Source organism: Podarcis cretensis (assembly GCF_951804945.1).
Source record: "Podarcis cretensis genome assembly, chromosome: 3".
Classification (NCBI taxonomy): domain Eukaryota; kingdom Metazoa; phylum Chordata; class Lepidosauria; order Squamata; family Lacertidae; genus Podarcis; species Podarcis cretensis.
Genome location: NC_137172.1, coordinates 840,194 through 861,045, shown reverse-complemented (window position 1 = coordinate 861,045; position 20,852 = coordinate 840,194). Strand labels below are relative to the sequence as shown.

The following is a 20,852-nucleotide window of genomic DNA, read 5'->3' as shown; positions in this document are numbered from 1 at the left end:
ATGCATGCCAGGCGCATTCTCTACCCTTCCTCTGAAGCTGCAACCCGTGTTGGCTGGAGCTCAAGGGAGGGGCAGTTGAAAACAGCTGGAGGGCGTCAGGTTGGGGAGGGCTGCCTTCCCAAACTCCGTCACTGTTCAGAAATGAGCTGGAACTCCCAGTGAACAAGCCTCTTCTGGCTGGAACCCCTGAAGGCGTCTCTGCTTCTCAGGAAAAGACACCCAGTTTCAGTGCCGAAAGAAGGTCTCCAATTTCGCCAGACCCCTTAAGTCCCTTTAGTGCATTGGCAGAGAAGGACCCACTTGCTTCTGGGGCCTGCGCAAAGGTCTCTCTTCTTTCTCCTCCTCAGTTGCGCAGGAGCAAACTACTGTCCTCCTTGCCCAACAGATGCTTGCAATACATTTCCCTGTGCTCTGATCCTGCTGCTTTCACAGCACACAGTAGATGGCGCAAATGCACCACTGCGTCCCGCTTCTGCCAGGGGAAGGGGACACCCTGAGCTGCAGCTAAATATTGCAGCATGGAGTCCTCCTGGTCAGGGTGCCAGGGAGCCAGCCATGCTCTCTCTCGGGATGCCCCGTTCCATTCCCCCTCTGCCACCTCTGGCAAGAAGCAGAAGGGCTTTTTTTGGCCCTACTTCTGCAGCCTTGCGGGGCACCTCTCCCCAAGCCTGTTGATCCATCCCTCTCGCTGGGGCTCCTCCATCGCTGCTCATGGGATCAGCACATGTATGACGCTGGGGTCCGTTCCTAGTTTTTCCCCTTGGAACTAACTGCCCACCCCCAGATGGTGTGGACATAATGCATTTCTGAGATGAAAAGCTAGGAGGGAAACTTGCAATGCAAAGGGCACATTTCAAAGACACGCCTGGGATGAGGTTCCTGCTCTTTGCTTTGAGGCCTCATCCTGCCTCACTTTGATATTGTGTGTTATTATTTCCATATCCCTCCTTTCCCAAATCACAACAGAGAAGGTTAAATAAAAAAAATCTATAAATGTACAGAATTCAATGTTGACATGCTCCCGAAGTCTTTGCTCTGGTGGGGCTTCTAAAGGAGCAGGGAGGGGGCTGGGAGCCTCCCCCCCCCCAGCCCAAGAGGGAGTCGGAGCAGCTGCCGGCCCAAGCCCTGCCTCACCTCCCTGCTCCCTGCTCCCCAGGACCATCTCGGCCAGCACCCAGGTCCAGGGCGGGGACGTGAACCTCTTTGAGAACATGCGCTGCCATGGGGTGCCCCTGGTCACCATCAGCCGCGGGCGCGTGGTCTACGAGAATGGCGTCTTCATGTGCGCCGAGGGCACCGGCAAGTTCTGCCCCCTCCGCTCCTTCCCAGACTCCGTCTACAAGAAGCTGGTGCAACGGGAAAAGGTACCGGGGCAGAGCGGGGTGGGAGGGAGCGCATGTCTGACCTTTTTCCTGCAAGGAGAAGAGTTGGGGCTTGGCCAGGCCTGGCATGGCTAGCGAGACTTGGCTAGAAGGGGGGGGGGCTGAAATGGCTACCACTTGAGCAGAGGGGCAACTTAGGGATAAAGAGAAAGAGGCTTGACTGGGAGGGGAGATGTTGGTCCCAGGAGAGGCTGGCAGGAGAGCAGAGGAGCGACCGAGAGACCCAAAGGAGAGGGGGCTTAGGGAGTTCACCAAGGAGGCCCCCCCCCCGGCACCCCAGCCCTCCCCCCTCCCGAATCCTGGAATGGTAGAATTGGCGCAAGGACCCTGAAAGCCATATAGTTCTTTCTGGGATGGGGGGGAGCCAAGCTCTGCGCCCAGAGACAAGGGAAGGCAAGGGGAGCCAAGGGAATCTTCCCAAGGGGTGGGGGCTGAAGAGGGGGTGAGTCAAGCAACCGGCCCCCGCCTCTTCACCCCACTTCCCTTCACAGTCCTTGCTGCAAAGAGAGGGGAGGCTGAGGAGCCCCCCCCCGGGCCTCCTCCCAGCATGCCTCAGTGTTTGACCAGTGGGGAGCGTAGCAGAGAGTGGCGTCTGGAGGGGGTCCCTGGTAGCGGACTGGAGCCTGGCAGATGTGGCCCCGAGGGCCCAGTACTTGCTGGTGGAGGGGGGAATGCAAGGAGCCCCCGTTCGCAGCCCCCAGAGGCAGCTGCTCCCTCCCAGCCCAAGCCCCCGCCCTGGCCTGCATTTCATCCGCCCGCCTTCCGCCCCGAGCCCCCCAAGAGGCAGGCTCCCCCTTTTCCCACCCTGGGGGCGTCGGGGTCCCAGAGGCCGCCTCTTCCGCTGACCTGTGTGTGCCTTTTGTTGTCTTGCTCCGCGCAGAGTTTAAAGCTCAAGGGCGTGGACCGCACCCCCTACCTGGGGGACGTGGCCGTGGTTGCCCACCCTGGGAAAAAAGAGACGGGGACGCCCCTGGCAGACACGCCCACCCGGCCGGCCACGAGACACGGGGGCATGCGCGATCTCCACGAGTCCGGCTTCAGCCTTTCCGGTAAGAGCGGGGCTGGAGCACGGGGCCTTCTGTGGGGGAGGGCGCACAGAGGCGGGAGAGCCCCCCACGCCATGCCCCTTGCACCCTCCCAGGCTGCGGCATCTTCCCTGCCCCGCTTGCCCGCCTCCTGCCTTGCCCAGCAGAGCCAGCTGCCCCACAAGGGCCAGGACCTGGCTTCCCCCCTCCCCTGCCCCACCACCCACCAGCGCCCCCACCCCCAATTCCTGCAGGGCCTGCTCCCCACCCTGATCCTGCATTGGCTGGGAATGAGGAGAAGGGAGAGCGAGAGGAGGAAGCCGCCAGAGTGGGACGCAGGCAGGAATCAGGCCAAGCCGCTCTTGGGGGGGGGGCATAGCATCCTGGAAGGGGCACCCAAGGGTCATCCAGCCAAGGAAGGAGAGGCCCCCACTTTTGGAGGGAGTGGGTTCTCCAGCGCTTGGTATTTTGGCTGGGTCAGGATAGCCCCCCATCCAGCCCCTCTTCCCCGCCCCCCTTGAGGCACACCTGCAGGGCTACACAGAAGGGGTGTCGCTCCTTGCAGAGGAGTCTCCTGCCAGCCGAGAGGGAGCAGTGGGGCCAGGCAAGGAGGCCTGTGGGGCTTAGGGGTCAGAGGGCAGGGCTCTGCCTCTTGCCTGAAAGGGGGTCCCTTTCCCTCCTTCTCTGCCACAGTCTTTTCCCACATTTATTCATACTTTTCAAGTTTATACATTTCACTGATTTTACAACCATTTTGACATTTCCAAACTTGACTTCCTTCCCCCTCTTTCTGTGGTTCCTTACATTTGTTTTTAATACCTTCTGCATATCCAAATTAACTTAATTTGCTCATTTGTTCATCTACTTTAAATATATACCCTTATAAAACTGCAGGTTGTTACAATAATCCTGCCGGTGTTTTTATCTGTTTATAATTTATCTGTAAATATTGAATAAACCATTTCCATTCTTTTATATAAAAAAATGTTATCTTGATTTCTTATTCTTCTGGTAAGTTTTGCCTTTCCGCATATTCCATAAGTTTCAGTATCAATTCTTCCTTTCCTGGGACTTCTGCTTCTTCCCATTTCAGGGCGAGTGACATTCTTGCTGCTGTAGTAGCATACATAAATAAGTTTCTACTGTATACATTTTAGATAGTTCTATCTCTATAATTCCCAAAAGAAAAGCTTTTGTTTTTTTAAATATCCTTTTCATTTCATTATATATCATTTCCCAGTAAACTTTAACCTTACTACAAGACCACCACATATGATAAAAACAACCTTCTTTCTATTCACATTCCCAACACTTATTTGATTTAGATTTATACATTTTTGCCAACTTGCTTTGTTTTTGATACCATCAATATATCATTTTCATATAATTTTCTCTTAGACCATAACATGCTGTAAATTTTACATCCATATTCCACAATCGTTCCCGTGCCTCCATGTCTATATTATGACCGATATCTATTGCCCAATGTATCATTGAGGGTTTTACTTGCTCATCCTTTGTGTCCCATTCCAATAATATTACACATTTTAGACAGCACTTTTACATTACATTCCAACAGGTCTCTCTCCAGTTGTGATATTTGTTCCCCAAACCCTCATAAGATATTTTTCTTAAATACTTCATGCAAATGATGATACTATATCCATGTTATTAATTTTCCTGATAAATCCTTAAATTCTTTTAGTTTGTACTCCTCCCTCTTAATAAATTTCTATAAACTGTCTATCTTTCTATCATATTCTTTTTCTTTACCACTATGGCTTCCAACGGTGAGAGCAAAAGTGATGTTTTTACCTCTAATAAATTCTTGTATTTATGCCATACTCTATAATTTTTTCCCTAATTATATGATTTGTAAATCCTTTATGAACTTTCACCTTTTCATACCATAAATAAGCGTGCTAACCAAAAATATTATCATGACCTTCTAGATCTAGAATATGTGAATTATTTAATGTCATCCATTCCTTCGGCCAACAAAGACAAGATGCCTCATAGTATAATCTCATATCTGGCAGGGAAAAACCTCCTCTCATATCTGGCAGGGAAAACCCCACCCCAAAGTTGCTATTTACATTTCAAGGGAGTTGAAATGGAAATAGCAGCTTCCAAAAAGGAGGTCTTTCTTGGTACCAAAAGGGAGGTCTTTCTTGGTATCTGGTTTGGACCTGAGAGTGGCTGGGGGCGTTGGGGCTGGGGTCCGCAAACCATGTGAGGTGCTGTCTCTTCTCTGGAGGTGGTCCAGGTGGCATCTCTTCTGCTGGAGGTTGCATGGTCAGTCATTTTAGGGGGGGCTTTCATGGGGTGATGAGTAGGCGAGAGGGCAGGCTGCCCCAGCGATGTGATTTTTTTTTTCTTTTTTGGCGGGGGGAGAGATTCTCTTTGTGGTGACCTTTGTGAAGAGGGCTCTGTTGTGCGCAGAAGCTGTGGTTGGCAATGGGGAATCTGCTTCCTAGAGCAAAGTGGGGGGGGGGAGACTGCCAGCCTGTCTCTTTCGGCCTGTTTGTCCCTTCAAATTGCGGGGGGGGGGGGGGGCCAGGGACACATGCCTCTTACTCGAGGCTGGCAGAGCAAGACGTGCCAAGTCTGGCACTCAAACTTAATGCCAGGTGTCAGAAATGAGAGGCTTCAGGGTGGCCTCCAAAGTCCTGTTTGGGAATTCTGGGAGGTGCTTTTCCCACTGGATTGGACCTGGCAGGTCCCTCTCAGCCAGCACCTCAGTGTCCCCCCCACTTGAAAAGGGTGGGAGCACCTCCTACTGCTTCTCAAGCTCAACCCCTGGCAGGCTCCAGAAATCGGGATTATAGCCACTAAGGGGGTCTCTTCCTCTTCCTTGAATTGCTCAGCAGTGGGGGCGGGCAGGGAAGGGGGATTGCAAGCCCTGATGTAATAAGCCACTCTGGGCGGCTTCCAACAAAATATTAAAATACTGTAATAAAAGGTAAAGGGACCCCTGACCATTAGGTCCAGTCGTGACCAACTCTGGGGTTGAGGCGCTCATCTCGCTTTACTGGCCGAGGGAGCCGGCGTACAGCTTCCGGGTCATGTGGCCAGCAGGACTAAGCCGCTTCTGGCGAACCAGAGCAGCGCATGGAAACGCCGTTTACCTTCCCGCCGGAGTGGTACCTATTTATCTACTTGCACTTTGAAGTGCTTTCAAACTGCTAGGTGGGCAGGAGCAGGGACCGAGCAACGGGAGCTCACCCCGTCGCGGGGCTTTGAACTGCCGACCTTCTGATCGGCAAGCCCAATAGGCTCAGTGATTTAACCCACAGCGCCACCCGCATCCCAAAATACCATAATACATCAAACATTAAAAGCTTCCCTCAACAGGGCTGCCTTCACACGCCTTCTAAAAGTCAGATAGTTATTAATTTCCTTGACATCTGATGGCAGGAGGTGCCACCACCGAGAAGGCCCTCTGCCTGGTTCCCTGTACATTTGCTTCTCGCAGCGAGGGAACTGCCAGAAGGCCCTCGACGCTGGACCTCGGTGTCCGGGCTGAACGATGGGGGTGGAGACGCTCCTTCAGGTATACTGTATTAGGTGGATCCCCTCCCCTCCTGCTTCTGTCTCTCCTCCAGGGGCGCCGACTTGCCCCCCACATGGAGGGGGCCTGGCATCACATGACACGCCCTGCCCCTGCCCAGTCTGCAAGTGCTTGCCTAGCGGTGGCGGCAGGACATAATCACCCCTCAATATTGGGGGTGCTCAGCCCCTCCCCACAAATATTGAGGGGTCGAAGCCCCTTCTGCTCTCTATAGCCCCTGCTCCCCCCTCATCCTTTGCTTGCCCCAAATTGCAACTGCAGGAAAGAGTTTTTTCTAGGCCTGGCAGTGGGTGGGGGCTTTGGGTCTGAATTTGGGGGAGAGTTGGTGGGGCTGTTTACGGGGGTCCTCGCCGCAGCTTTTCTTCTCCCCAGCTGGTCCTTGTGGCCTGGTTGGGACAGGATGTGCCCCCCCCCCGGTGTGCTTCTGACCGCCCCGTCCTTCTCTGTCTCCAGGTTCTCAGATCGATGACCATGTTCCAAAGCGAGCTTCGGCCCGGATTCTCGCTCCCCCCGGAGGCAGGTCTAGCGGCATTTGGTAGCTGCTCCCCCGACTTGTCCCCCAACTAAGGACGCCGTCGCCGCCCCCCCACTCGCCCAGCTGCCCCCCCGCGCCCCGCGGGCTCCAGGCAGACACACCTTTCACCGGAGCTGCCGCCGCCGAAGACCAGCACTTCACACCTGATGACCCCCACCAAGACCCCTCCCCGGAATGAGGCTGCCAGGGGGGTCCCGGGCCAGAGGCACCCCCCCTCCCTCCACGGCTGCATGGAAACGCAGGCTGATGCACGGGGGGGGGCGATGCTGGGCTGCTTCTGTCTCTTTCTTCCAGGTAGAGGGGGGCACCTCCCCCAAGTGCCACGGGCGGTGGGGGTGGGGGCCGACTTAGGGAGGGGGCAGGGCCAAGGGGGGGCCACCTGGGCCCCCAGTTCCTTTCTGTTTTGCACGTTGGGTTTTTTGGATAAGTGACATTTTGACTTGTTTGTGCATCACGTGGAAAAAAAATGAATAATCCTGATTTGAAAGGTGCTTTGTGTGACTAGCAGTAGGATAGGAAGGGGGAGGCGGGGGGGGGCTGGACAGGTCTCTAGGGTGGAGCCCCCCCTTTTCCAAGCTCCGTTTGCTGTGCAGAGAGGTTCATCCCAACATTGCTTAGCAGTAGTGGGAGCCCCCCTTTTTGCTCTCTTCCCCAGGGAGGAGTGATGATGCCGTGAGGTGGACTGAGGGGGGCGTCCTCTGCCGCCTGCCCCCCTTTTCCCTGGCCTTCTCTGTGGGCCCCACTCAGTGCCTTCTCTTGCGAGGGGGGAGGGCTAAAGTGGGAGAACTCCCACCCACCCCGTCCTTCCGCCAGCCCACCAGGCAGGAGTTGCCAGGGAGGGCCCCGAGCCCAAGGGCGCAAGAGGAGGGCCACGACCCCTGGGCTCCCCCTGGAGAATGCAGTGCAGAGCAGTGGTTAGAGCAAGGGGACCTCTCTCCCCACATTCCAGCATAGGATACAGAGCTTTCGTATCTGCACCTTTTGGTAGGCAGGAATGCCTTTCTGATCCTTGGGTAGGGAGAATGGCCCATGGGGTGAAGGGACCAGAGAGCCGGGGGGGGGGAGGAGGCTGGCTGCTCCCCAAAGCTTTGGGGCCTCTCCTTGCCACTCCTCAGAGGAAGAGGGGCTGGGTGCACTGTGCTCTGCGACCCACTGTGAAGAGCTTGTGGGGGGGGGGAGCCAGCCGGGGTCTCAGCCCATGGTGGAGAGCACCCGTTTGACCTGAGAGGCACCCCGTTGAGGTATGGGATGTCTTGAGAGTCGCCAGCATACTCACCCCAACATTCCTCTTTTAACACAATGGTGCTAACCCCCCACCCCCCTGGCTGACTGTTGGGGCCACAGAGCCCCCCTCCACCCCCCTTCCCCCACCCCCCCACCTGGTCTCCCTCTGGAGTAGTGTGAAGTGTGAACCGTTACTTGTGCACCTTCTCTCCCCCCCCCCACTAGTTGGTCCCCGTAGGTGTGCAAGGCTGGTGGGGGGCACGACAGAGGACTCCTTTGCCCCAGGACCACGAGGGAGGAGGAGGAGTCCCGGCCCCCCCGCCCGCCCCTCCGTTGGGATAGTCTTGTAATGGCTGTGATAGCACCTGCTGCCCTGTGCGTTTCTGTTTCCTCATTAAAGAGTGTTCTCATGGTACGAGGCTCCTGCGTCTGTGCTTCCGGGGTTTTGGGGGGGGGAGCATTGAGATTTTTTGGGGGTGGAGCCTTCACAAGCGCTCTCTCAAGGGTGGCTCAAGCCAACAGTCCATCAGGCACCAATGATCCAGAGGTCGCGACTGCATTTGCTTTGGCCGGCTACCGTATTTTTCGCTCTATAAGACACACTCAGCCATAAGACGCACCTAGTTTTAGAGGAGGAAAACAAGGGAAAAAATATTCTGAATCTGCGCAGCGCCTCTCCAGAGAAGCGGGAGGAGAAACGGAAGGGGCTCCATTTCTCCTCCCGCTTTCCCTCTCTGCACAGTGCCTCTCCAGCAAAGCAAAGCGTTCCTCCCGCTGCCCTGAAGAGGCTTCGCGTGGCTATCCCAGAAGTCAGAACAGCAAGAGGGATCGCTGCTTTCGCTGTGCAGCTCTCCCTCTTGCTGTTCAGGCTTCAGCGATAGCTGCGCAGCCTGCATTCGCTCCATAAGACGCACACACATTTCCCCTTACTTTTTAGGAGGGAAAAGGTGCGTCTTATACAGCGAAAAATACGGCAATTAAATCTGCCGTGCTAAATGGGATGTGGGAGAGCTACGTGCCGGAAAGGGCAGCATCGTGGGGGACACAGAAGTGCATTTCCTCCTGCCCCCCCCCCCCCAGGTGCCAAATTGTGTAATTTAGGTGCCCCCCCCCGCATGCTAGAATGGATGATTTGATGATTTCTGTGTTCCAAAATCCTATTAATTTCAACCACACTCCAGTCAAAATAGCAATCCCTTACACAACAACTGCAATATTAACAACTTCCATTCGTACTGACACATTAAATGATTTATAAACGTGCAGGTGAAGCATTCAAACCATATCCTTGTTCTTCCTGTGGCAATTATTCTGTCCGTGGTGTTTCTTTCCGTCCTTGAAAAATATTATGTCTATCTTTTCCTGGTTGGTGCTGTCCTCCATCATTCCTTGGGTGGAGCTAATATCCCATTGTTGTTTCAGAAGTTCTCCATTGCTCCATTCCCATGCTTCATTGTTTTGCAACTTTAGCAGCAGCTGCAAAAATCCCAAGCTGTCCCGATAAAAAACCTGTTTTTGCCATTTTTCCCTCTCAACCTGGGAAGGAGAGTGATCTGCAAATAACTCAGGGATGAACCTTATCAACTCCTTGGCAAGCTCGCAGATTCCTTTCATCCTTCCATTCAGCCGAAGATAGGCAGTTACACTTCCAGTTTAATTAAATTCCAAGTCCTTTTAGCATTATTCAGTTCAGTCCGTAGATAATAAAGGATAGGGAAGAGTCAGCTCTAAATTTCCATCATAAACCTTTTGCAAAATAGAGCTTTCCTACCTTTTTCCTTTTTCTTTTTTTACATACATAGTTCCATTTGATGTTATATTCCATATCTGCAATCCAGTTTCATCCCACTTCCCTGTACATACACAAGTTGAACAAAGTACCATATTTTTTGCTCTATAAAACTCACTTTTTCCCTCCTAAAAAGTAAGGGGAAAGGTGTGTGCGTCTTATGGAGCGAATGCAGGCTGCGCAGCTATCCCAGAAGCCAGAACAGCAAGAGGGATCACTGCTTTCACTGCGCAGCGATCATAGAATCCTAGAGTTGGAAGAGACCACAAGGGCCATCGAGTCCAACCCCCTGCCAAGCAGGAAACACCATCAGAGCACTCCTGACATATGGTTGTCAAGCCTCTGCTTAAAGACCTCCAAAGAAGGAGACTCCACCACACTCCTTGGCAGCAAATTCCACTGTCAAACAGCTCTTACTGTCAGGAAGTTCTTCCTAATGTTTAGGTGGAATCTTCTTTCTTGTAGTTTGGAACCATTGCTCCGTGTCCGCTTCTCTGGAGCAGCAGAAAACAACCTTTCTCCCTCCTCTATGTGACACAACCTTTCTCCCTCCTCTATGTGACGATCCCTCTTGCTGTTCTGGCTTCTGAGATTCAGAATATTTTTTTTTCTTGTTTTCCTCCTCCGAAAACTAGATGCGTCTTATAGAGCAAAAAATATGGTACTTCAAGGGAGCGTTGCCGAATCATAAATGTACAAAAGAAAACTTTATATCAAGAAGCCATAGACTCCCCTTCTCCCCCAATCTTTTACACCAAATGAAGTCTTCTTTCAAGTTCAAACCTTAACGACCTTGCAGCTGCTTCAGTTCCACAGTTGATGATCTCATCTCTTCTAGCATGCGCCTGTACATTAGTCCAAATTAAACTCTTAATAGGAGAAACTCTGCTTAATGGTGGCGAAGGAGGATTTTCGGCAGGCCAAGGGCTTTTGCACTCCACGCCTCCCTGCCCCACACAATCCGTGCCGGAGCAAGAGCTGGGTACCCAGGCGATCTGCAAGTGAAGCCCGTTCCCCCCTGTCCCGGGGGGCGGGGTGGGAGTTGCAAGGACAATTACCCTCAATTATCCTTGTTTTTTCTTCTCCAACAATCTCCCACTGTCATGGGAGCTGCCTCCATTAAGGTAGACCAGAATCGGAAGCCCCTAGTTGTCTGTGTGTCTGATCTTCGAGGATCCCCTTCAAGGTGGTCAGTCTACTCAAATTAAAAGATCCTTCAGGTAACCATCGTACTGCAAACAAAGTACAGATCACCCATAGTTCCTTACACTGGTTCTCAATTTTACTCTTGGACCCCTCAGTTTGATCCCATTTGCTAGAACAAACTGAAGGGGGTCGAAGACCTCATTAGCTGGCAAAGGCAGAGAAAGCTTCAGAGCCTTCTTACCTGCGAGATGCTTCCTGGTCTGCTTCAAAGTGTTTGCACCCATTTTCTGATCAGATCCTGCCCTTAAGACTGCCCCCCCCCCAGTTCTCTAACTTGGCTCTGTGGTGCCCATCTTTTGGGGACCTCCCTCCTAAGTTGGCTGGTGGCCTATCACTCGGGTCCCTGCTTATCTAGTCCCTTTAATGTTCAAGTTTTCCTGGCACCCCCCCCCTTCATAACTGCTACGGAAATGACCCCCTTGCTTTCGGATGCCCAATTTTTGCTTTTTCTTTTTTAAAGACTTTTTATTGCAAAGTAAATACATCAGTAACAAGCCATACATAAAGAATAATATAAAGAAAAAGAAAAAAATGCAAAGAAAAACAGACAGTAAAACAATAAAGAAAAGTATATTTCAATACAATAAACACTTCCCACCAGTTTTCCAGGTTAGGACGTTAAGCTACGCGGCCTGTGGTTTCCAGGTTCCCTCCCAGAAGATAGTGGCATGCTCACAACCCCGCGGTCGTTCAGTTTAGAAGTCACCAGGCCATGAATTGCAGCAGATGACATACCTGCCAGCCTCTGAAAAGTGCTGAGTGACCCTCGGTTCTCTGGTGACCATGTAGGATAGCTCAGCATCATCAAGATGGGGGGGGGGGAATGCAGCCTCATCCAGAACAGTGCTGAGCACCACCTTCCTGCCAACAAAAACTCTCTTCCCTGGATTCCACTTTCCTTAATTTTCCCCATCTCCTGTCCATCACGATCCCATGTACCAATTCAGCCCCCCATTGATGAAAAGTAGAACTGGGAGGCTGGAGTCCTTCCTTCACTCCCAATCTCTGAATGACTTCACTCAGCAGTTTAAGATTTTAAAGTGCCTGTGAAATAGGCAGAACCCTCCATGACCCCACACTTTCTGTTCTTGGGTGAGGAAGGGAGGTTTTAATTACTGGCTTTCTTCATTATTTTTTTCCGTATAGCAAAGTAGCACTATTTTGTTACGAAGATGAGAAGAAGCCATTAATGAAAGGCATCTCGCTGGAGGAGAAATAAGACCTTAGAGGAATTAAGAGAGGGCATGCAAGGGGCAAAAATATAGTCTGAAGCTTGAAGCTCAACATAAAAAAACAACGAAGATCATGGCCACTGGGCCCATCACCTCCTGGCAAATAGAAGGGGGAGAAATGGAGGCAGTGAGAGATTTTACCTTCTTGGGCTCCATGATCACTGCAGATGGTGACAGCAGCCGCGAAATTAAAAGACAACTGCTTCTTGGGAGAAAAGCAATGACAAACCTAGACAGCATCTTAAAAAGTAGAGACATCACCTTGCCAACAAAAATCCGTATAGTGAAAGCTATGGTTTTCCCAGTGGTGATGTATGGAAGTGAAAGCTGGACCATCAAGAAGGCTGATCGCCGAAGAATGGATGCTTTTGAATTCTGGTGCTGGAGGAGACTCTTGAGAGTCCCATGGACTGCAAGAAGATCAAACCTCTCCATTCTGAAGGAAATCAGCCCTGAGTGCTCACTGAAAGGACAGATCCTGAAGCTGAGGCTCTGAGATTTTGGCCACCTTATGAGAAGAGAAGACTCCCTGGAAAAGACTCTGATGTTGGGAAAGATGGAGGGCACAAGTGGAGGACGAGATGGTTGGACAGTATTCTTGAAGCTACCAGCATGAGTTTGACCAAACTGCGGGAGGCAGTGGAAGACAGGAGGGCCTGGTGTGCTCTGGTCCAGGGGGTCACGAAGAGTCCGACACGACTAAACAACTAAACAACAATGCAAGGGGCAATTAATACTAACCCTGACCCGGATCAAGAAGTGGTATTTTAAATTAACAGTGAAAAAGATTTATGGCGAATGTGACTTACTTGAGTGTAGACATTACAGAAGGATCTTGGCCATGGGGGGAGGACATGGCTGGGTTCTATTCTGCTCTGCACAGTGCTGTGCGCAACTTCGGTTCTCATTCTGCTTCCAACTCATTATGGGAAAACAAATGCCTCAACAACAAGAAAACTCCAATATAGAGGCAGCTGTTGTTTCAGGACAAACAAAGCAGACCTGTTCTCCAAAACATTTTCCCCCCTATAAGCCTTTTTGTGTTCAGCTTATTTGCTTTGGTGAAAACGGCAGACCTCCAGCCAGCCTCTTAATGCTTCTGAGAGAGAGGTCTGCACAGATTCCAACGCCCTTTCAGTTGCAAAGCAAGCGTGATTGAGTCACGTGGAGCCAAAAATCAAGGGAGTTTAGAGCAGGGTTACTTTTGTTGTTTACTTCCCAAGAGGAGGTAGACAATAAGATCATACTGTTTGCAAATATTCCATAATAAGCATCAGTGCGTAATGCCAATTATTAACTGATATATGGGGCATGCTCTAAGCTGCTGTATACTAATTTTCTATTGCTGGCTGAAGCCTCAACCGTCCAGGCCTAACGATGGCCTTGGAACTGCGCTTGTCATGCTCAAGCTTGAGCTGCTGGGGCAAGCGCCACACTCTGGCCCATAGAATCACAGAACAGTAGAACTGGAAGGGACCCCAGGGTCATCTAGTCCAGCCCCCTGCAGTGCAGGTAGTTGTTGTTGTTGTTTAGTCGTTTAGTCGTGTCCGCCTCTTCGTGACCACCTGGACCAGAGCACGCCAGGCCCTCCTGTCTTCCACTGCCTCCCGCAGTTGGGTCAGACTCATGCTGGTAGCTTTGAGAACACTGTCCAACCACCTGGTCCTCTGTCGTCCCCTTCTCCTTGTGCCCTCCATCTTTCCCAACGTCAGGGTCTTTTCCAGGGAGTCTTCTCTTCTCATGAGGTGGCCAAAGCATTGAAGCCTCAGCTTCAGGATCTGTCCTTCCAGTGAGCACTCAGGGCTGATTTCCTTCAGAATGGAGAGGTTGGATCTTCTTGCAGTCCAGGGGACTCTCAAGAGTCTCCTCCAGCACCAGAATTCAAAAGCATCCATTCTTCGGCAATCAGCCTTCTTTATGGTCCAGCTCTCACTCCCATACATCACTATTGGGAAAACCATGGCTTTACCTATACGGGCCTTTGTCGGCAAGGTGATGTCTCTCTGCAGTGCAGGAATCTCCACTAAAGCATCCATGACAGACGGCCATCCAACCTCTGCTAAAAAACACCAAGGAAGGAGTTTCCACCACGTTCTGAGGGAGTCCCTCCCATTGTTGAACAGCTCTTGCCTTCAGAAAGTTCTTCATAAATAAGCTCCTTTCTTTTTATATATATTATTTTTATTGGTTTTCCAACCGATTACAAATCAGCCCAAATTATTTAAATTTAATACAATTTATTTATTTTTTAAATCAGGTTTACCACCCCCGTTGCAAATATAAGTCCATTACTTCCTGACTTAGCCACTTCATTCTTCTTTAATCTCCCCTTCATCTATCTTGATGTCAGTCTGTTCTTTCTAGTTCGGACAATATGGAGCGAGGTGGCCCAGAAGCCTGACTCTGCAAGGAAGTGGCTGGGATTGGAAAGCATCCCCTATCCCCGTGTTGCCTAGCAACCGCCACACTCCAGGCTGGGCAATGGGGGTTCCCTGGTTGCTTGGCAACCCCATGGTCCTCCCTCCTCTTCAGAAAGTAGCCAAGCTCCCAGCTGGGGTTGCCACATTGCGATGGCCGTGGAAGGAGACTTGCCCTCAAGGTTAGTTGTGGGGAGCCAGCTGGCGAGGGGGCTGAGATTCAACAGGGGGGGGCTGAGCTCACCTCCTGGGGAAGAGGCGGGAGGGCTTCTTCTCGAGAGGAGGCAGCCTCTCTCTCACCCTCTGCGGGAGGCCCTGGAGGGATGATGCCCAGCCTTGGGCCTCCTGGCAGCCCCTCTGGCTCCCAGAGCCTCAGCATGGCGCCTGGGCCCCCTCGCAGCCCCCCACAAGGCCAAGCCTCCAGGGAAGGGGACGATCTAAAGCAGGGGACTGGGCGGCGGATCATAGAATTGTAGAGTTGGAAGGGGCCCTGCGGGTCATCTAGCCCAACCCAACTGAGCTGTCCCAAAGGTGGGACCACCACCACCTCTCCTCTCCAAATGCCCCCCCTCCCCTCCGGAGAAAGTGCAGCATATAAACGAAATAGTTAACGCTGGTGGGTCATTTTTATGGGGAAAGAGTGGCTGCAGCAACCCAGTGAAATGGGTGGGGGCTTTCTATTATTATTATTATTATTATTATTATTATTATTATTATTATTAACTTACTTACATACTGCTAGCATTCTACTGTATGTTGTTCTGCTTTGCATAAGCTTTCTACTAGCTTTTTTTGGGGGGGGGATTTTGTAAGGTGTTTCCAGTGTCCACTTTGCAGACTTGCTTGGCAATGAGAGCTGGAGGGGAAGGCAGCACACCCCCGCCTCTGCCTTTGACCCCCCCCCTTGCCACCTCTTGCCCCTGCCCAGCAGTGCCGGGGAGGGGGCAGCTGCAGGTCAAAGGGGCAGGGGATGGGCTGGGTGACTTCCCTGATGGGATACCTGCTGGACTACCAAGGGGTCAGGCATGGCTACTTCTGGCTCCTTGCTCTGAGCCCCAGTTCTGCCCAGAGGGAGGCAGCACTGACATGAATCCAGCACAAGTCAGCTTCCGTGGTTGGAGACTCGGATCCCCTCCTGGAAAAGGGCAGCTGAGCGCAGAATTTGCCTGTACAGTGGCACCTCGGGTTACATACGCTTCAGGTTACAGACTCTGCTAACCCAGAAATAGTGCCTCAGGTTAAGAACTTTGCTTCAGGATGAGAACAGAAATCGTGCGGCGGCAGCGGGAAGCCCCATTAGCTAAAGTGGTGCTTCAGGTTAAGAACAGTTTCAGATTAAGAACGGACCTCCAGAACGAATTAAGTACTTAACCCGAGGTACCACTGTATCAGGAACAGCAAAAAATGTCACGGAACAAAGGAACAATTTTTGAGTTCATCTGGCGGGACGTTAAGCCAAGTGGGGAGCGGAAGGGGGGCTGGATGTGATGTTGGCAGCCTCCCAGGAGTCCTGCCAGAAGGGGATGGCCGGGTGACACTGAATTCAGGACAAGGAAAGGGCTTCTCCTGCTTTCTTCATCAGTTCACCTCTTCTCCCTTCAGCAAATAAAATATGGGAGGGTGGCTGTGATGGGCACTGTTGAACTTGTTGTTGTTGTTTCGTCGTTTAGTCGCGTCCGCCTCTTGGTGACCCCCTGGACCAGAGCACGCCAGGCCCTCCTGTCTTCAACTGCCTCCCGCAGTTTGGTCAAACTCATGCTGGGTGCTTTGAGAACAGTGTCCCACCACCTCATCCTCTGTCGTCGCCTTCTCCTTGTGCCCTCCATCTTTCCCAACATCAGGGTCTTTTCCAGGGAGTCTTCTCTTCTCATGAGGTGGCCAAAGTCTTGGAGCGTCAGCTTCAGGATCTGTCCTTCCAGTGAGCACTCAGGGCTGATTTCCTTCAGAATGGAGAGGTTTGATCTTCTTGCAGGCCATGGGACTCTCAAGAGTCTCCTCCAGCACCAGAATTCAAAAGCATCCATTCTTCGGTGATCAGCCTTCTTTATGGTCCAGCTCTCACTTCCATACATCACTACTGGGAAAACCATGGCTTTAACTATACGGACCTTTGTTGAACTAGGATGCCTTTAATCTTGCAGACAAATCCATGCCTGACCCAAAGGCTCTGGGCGGCTGCTGGCCATGACGCCTGTGCTCTCCGGGGGGCTGCTGGGAATCCCAAGTGGGGGGAACGGCTGCCTGTGCCCTCCAGCCCTCCCTGTGAGCTTCCCATTGGGTTGGCTGCTGTGAGAACAAGATGCTGGACGCAATGGAACCCCTTTGGCCCAAATCCAGCTGCTGCAGGGCTCTGGTTGTGGTTCTGGACCCCTTGCCATGGGGCAGAGGCTTCCGAGGAGCCCTGTGCGCTACAGCTGGAGTGCGACTCCCATGGCTGGCTCTGCTGCTGAGCCTGGGACATACAGAAGAAGGTGAAAGTAGCCCTGCTGGATCCGGCCAAAGGGGGCCCATCAAGCACAGCATCCTGTACTCACAGCGGCCAACCAGATGCCTGTGGGAACCCTGCAAGCAGAATTCAAACACAAGACTCCCCTCCCCTCCTGGGGTTTCTAGTATTGTCTCACCCTATTTTAAAGCCATCTAGGTTGGTGGTTGCCTCCTGCGGGAGTTCCGCGGTTGAACAAATCCAGAAGTCTGCCAGTGCTATTTTCTTTTTTAGAAAAATATTTATTTGATTTATATACCAGCCTTCATCCAAAGATCTCAGTGCTGTTCACAAGATAAAAACAGACACCCTCCATGCTGCTACCCTTCGTCACTTGGCCTCATCCCTTCCATCCGGTCTTGCACAGCTAATTGGGTGTGCTAATATGTTTTTAATCCCTCACCAGCTGACTGATCCGGACAGCCTTGGTTTTTGTTTATCTCCGTCTTTTATGCCCTGGAGCTCTCACCTGCCTGGCCCGCTCTGGCTTGTACAAGGTCTGACCTTGAAGGATGAGATGGGTTTATACCACTTCTGACTTGCTCCTTTTAGTTTACGTGCTTTGAGGAAAAGGCTTTTTAAGAGCAGGCACACGACACGCTCAGGCCTCCTGAGAAGCCACATGCAGACCTCCTGCCCCACAACCAGCCGCCCTGGGCATGCCAGCTGCCTCTTGCACATGCCCGCACCCTCCCTTCTTGGGTCATGCGCTGCTGCTTTGCTGGCATCCCTAAAGGCCCTTGGGGGGTCAGGTTTTGGAGGCTGGGATGGAAGAGGCAAGGTTAGCGCTCAACTCGTCTGCCTTTCCTTGCAGGATGAATGCAGCAGAAACCCCAAAGATCACGCCAGAAACAGGCAGCCTGCACCTGCTTGGAATCCTAGACTTGTAGAGTGGGGGGGGGCACCCGAGGGTCATCTGGTCCAACCCCCTGCAAGGCACTCCTGCTGGAACTTGGCTTGGGCAAGGGCAGGTCTCTTGGTGGTCAGAGGGAGGCCGTGGGGCTGCTGGGTCTCCTTGTGGGTCTTGCTGGCTGCTGTCCTGCTCCCTGAATTGCAGAGGCAGCCAGGGCATCGGTAGGCTGCCAATGTGGGCCAAGGCCGGGGGCCGGCCTAGCTGGGCCTCCTAGTGGGGACCCCCCTCCGACTTCACGCTCAGCCCAGGAGACACCCAGAACGGAATCTTGCTTTTGACGATATGTGCAGCGCACAACCTTGTTATCACCAACACACTCTTTCGACAAAAAAATACATTTAAAACATCATGGAGGCATCCTCGGTCGAACCATTGGCACCTCTTAGACTATGTTATTGTCCGAGGGGAAGATCGCCGTGATGTGCTCCTTACCAGAGCTATGACGAGTGCCGACGACTGCTGGACAGATCACCGACTAATACGCTCCATGATGGCTAGCAAGATTATACCTCAACGCAGGCTTCAAGGAAGGAAACCAATCGCAAAATGAACACTCAGGCCCTTCAAGATCATATTAAGCGGGATTGCTTCCAAATGACTCTTAAGGACCACCTGCTTTCAGAGTTCCCTGATAACATTGAGGAACACTAGACCAAGCTAAAAACATCCATTACCTGTGAACAAACTATTGGATACCAAACCAAGAAACACCAGGACTGGTTTGATGAGAATGACAGTGAGATTGAACACATGATTGACAAGAAAAGGAAGGCATTTCAGATCTGGCAAAGAGATAGAAACTGCGCCACTAAGAAAAAACCAATGTCAACGCTAAGGCTGAGGTTCAAAGAAGAACCAGAGAGCTAAAGAACACCTGGTGGATAAAAAAGCTCAAGAGATCCTTAGTCAACACTCACGATGCACAGTTTTTTTTTAAGCCACAAAGACCATCTATGGGGCAATAAATCATGTCATATGCCCCCTACACTCAGCAGATGGTACCACACTTCTAAAAGATAAATAAGCTATTTAACTGTGCTGGAAAGAACATTACCAGCATCTCCTAAACTGCAACTCCCCCATAGCTGTTGAGGTTCTCTCACAAATTCTGCAAAACCAAGATAGAGATGAGCTTGCAATATCAGAATCATAGAATCATAGAGTTGGAAGAGACCACAAGGGCCATCGCGTCCAACCCCCTGCCAAGCAGGAAACACCATCAGAGCACTCCTGACATATGGTTGTCAAGCCTCTGCTTAAAGACCTCCAAAGAAGGAGACTCCACCACACTCCTTGGCAGCAAATTCCACTGTCAAACAGCTCTTACTGTCAGGAAGTTCTTCCTAATGTTTAGGTGGAATCTTCTTTCTTGTAGTTTGGATCCATTGCTCCGTGTCCGCTTCTCTGGAGCAGCAGAAAACAACCTTCCTCCCTCCTCTATGTGACATCCTTTTATATATCTGAACATAGCTATCATATCACCCCTTATTAACCAAATGAAAAACAACAAAGCCAGCCGACCTGATGGGATACCTGCTGAAGTCTTCAAAGTGGGCAGAATTGAACTTACACAACAACTTCACAAGCTCATTGAAAAAATCTGGGAGAGAGAAGAGATCCCAGCAGACTTTAGGGACGCCAAAATTATCAATCCCTTTAAAAAAGGTGACAGAGCGGATTGCGGAAACTATTGAGGCATCTCTGTTAGCTGCAGCCGGCAAAATTCTTGCAAGGATTTTAGCAAACACTTTCCTAACCATATCTGAGGCTCCCCAAAATGGTTTTAGACTTCTAGGAGGACAGTGGACATGTTTTTCACCGCTCAACAGCTTCAATAAAAATGCAGAGAGGAAAACCAACCCCTGTCTATGGCATTTATTGACCTGACTAAGGCTTTCGACACTGTAAATCGTAATGCCCTGTGGACTGTTCCTCTGAAAATCGGCTGCCCAGATAAATTTGTGAACATCTTTTGGCTCCTCTATGATAATATGACAGCAACAATGGCTTTCAAAGTGAACCATTCACAGTGGGATCAGGTGTTAAACAGGGTTGTGTTATTGCCCCAACTCTATTCATTATTTTCATTGCCATGATCCTACACATTGTCAAAGAGTAGAACCCCACAAGAGTAGAAATCATATACTGAACAGATGGAAAGCTCTTTAATCTGAGCAGGCAGAAAGCAAAGAGTAAGGTTACCATAACTTCCGTCATAGATGCTGATGACAACGTAGTATGCACACACTCAGAGAATGACCTCCAAACCATCCTAAATATCTTTGCAGAAGCTTACGAAAAGCTTGGCCTATCACTCAACAACCCCTTTGCAGTGCCACAAATCCAACTCAGTGGTGTAACGTTGGAAAGTGTCAATCATTTCTCCTACCTGGGCAGTTATCTTTCCACAAGGGCCGGCACTGATGCTGAAATCCAGCATAGCCTGAGCTCTGCAAGTGCGGCTTTCTCCTGATTGAAGTGCGGAGTTTTTGAGGACTGGGACATTCGCAGGGAAACCAAAATGCCTGTTTGCAAAGCTACTGTACAGTACTACCAACCTTACTGTATGCTTGTGAAATGCGGACCACTTGTAAACACCATCTCCAACTCTTCAAAAGATTCCATCAACGGTGTCTCAAAAAAATCACTTGGCAAACTAATGCCAGTGTACTGGAAGAAGCAAAGATCATGAGCGTTGAAGCAAGGATTCTTCAACATCAATTTCGTTGGACTCATCATGTTGTGCGGATGCCTGATGATCATCTTCCAAAGCAACTACTCTATTCTGAACTTTAAAATGGAAAGTGTAATGCTGGTGGTCAACAAAAGAGGTTTAAAGACGCTCTCAAGACCAATCTAAAAAAATGTAGTATAAACACCAACAATTGGGAAACACTGGCCTGCGAGCGCTCCAGTTGGAGAATAGCCTTGACCAAAGGCTTTGAAGACACTCGAACTCAGGATGCAAGGGAGAAACGTGCTATAACCTCTGGGTATAGGGTGGTATATAAATTCTAATAATAATAATAATTATGATGATGATGATGATGATGAAGCCTGCTTGGCTAACCCT

The 20,852-nt window shown here is 51.0% G+C and overlaps 2 protein-coding genes and 1 long non-coding RNA gene across 5 annotated transcripts in view; 2 read left to right on the top strand and 1 right to left on the bottom strand.

Moving 5' to 3' along the window:
* DPYSL5 (dihydropyrimidinase like 5) overlaps positions 1-8,150 on the top strand; it is a 36,574-nt gene extending 28,424 nt beyond the window's left edge. The window contains exons 11-13 of one of the 2 annotated variants that reach the window (XM_079968745.1): positions 1,157-1,364; positions 2,263-2,431; positions 6,432-8,150. In XM_079968745.1, the coding sequence (XP_079824871.1) occupies positions 1,157-1,364; positions 2,263-2,431; positions 6,432-6,517 (463 nt within the window). In that variant the 3' untranslated portion in view covers positions 6,518-8,150. The remainder of the gene's footprint in view (positions 1-1,156; positions 1,365-2,262; positions 2,432-6,431) is intronic. The other variant, XM_079968746.1, reaches the window with a different exon arrangement.
* Positions 1-20,852, bottom strand: part of LOC307212024 — a 448,212-nt gene that overhangs the window by 414,567 nt on the left and 12,793 nt on the right. The window lies entirely within an intron of this gene.
* MAPRE3 (microtubule associated protein RP/EB family member 3) overlaps positions 14,466-20,852 on the top strand; it is a 36,396-nt gene continuing 30,009 nt past the window's right edge. The window contains exon 1 of one of the 2 annotated variants that reach the window (XM_079968985.1): positions 14,466-14,563. In XM_079968985.1, coding sequence (XP_079825111.1) covers positions 14,535-14,563 — 29 coding nt within the window. In that variant the 5' untranslated portion in view covers positions 14,466-14,534. The remainder of the gene's footprint in view (positions 14,564-20,852) is intronic. The other variant, XM_079968987.1, reaches the window with a different exon arrangement.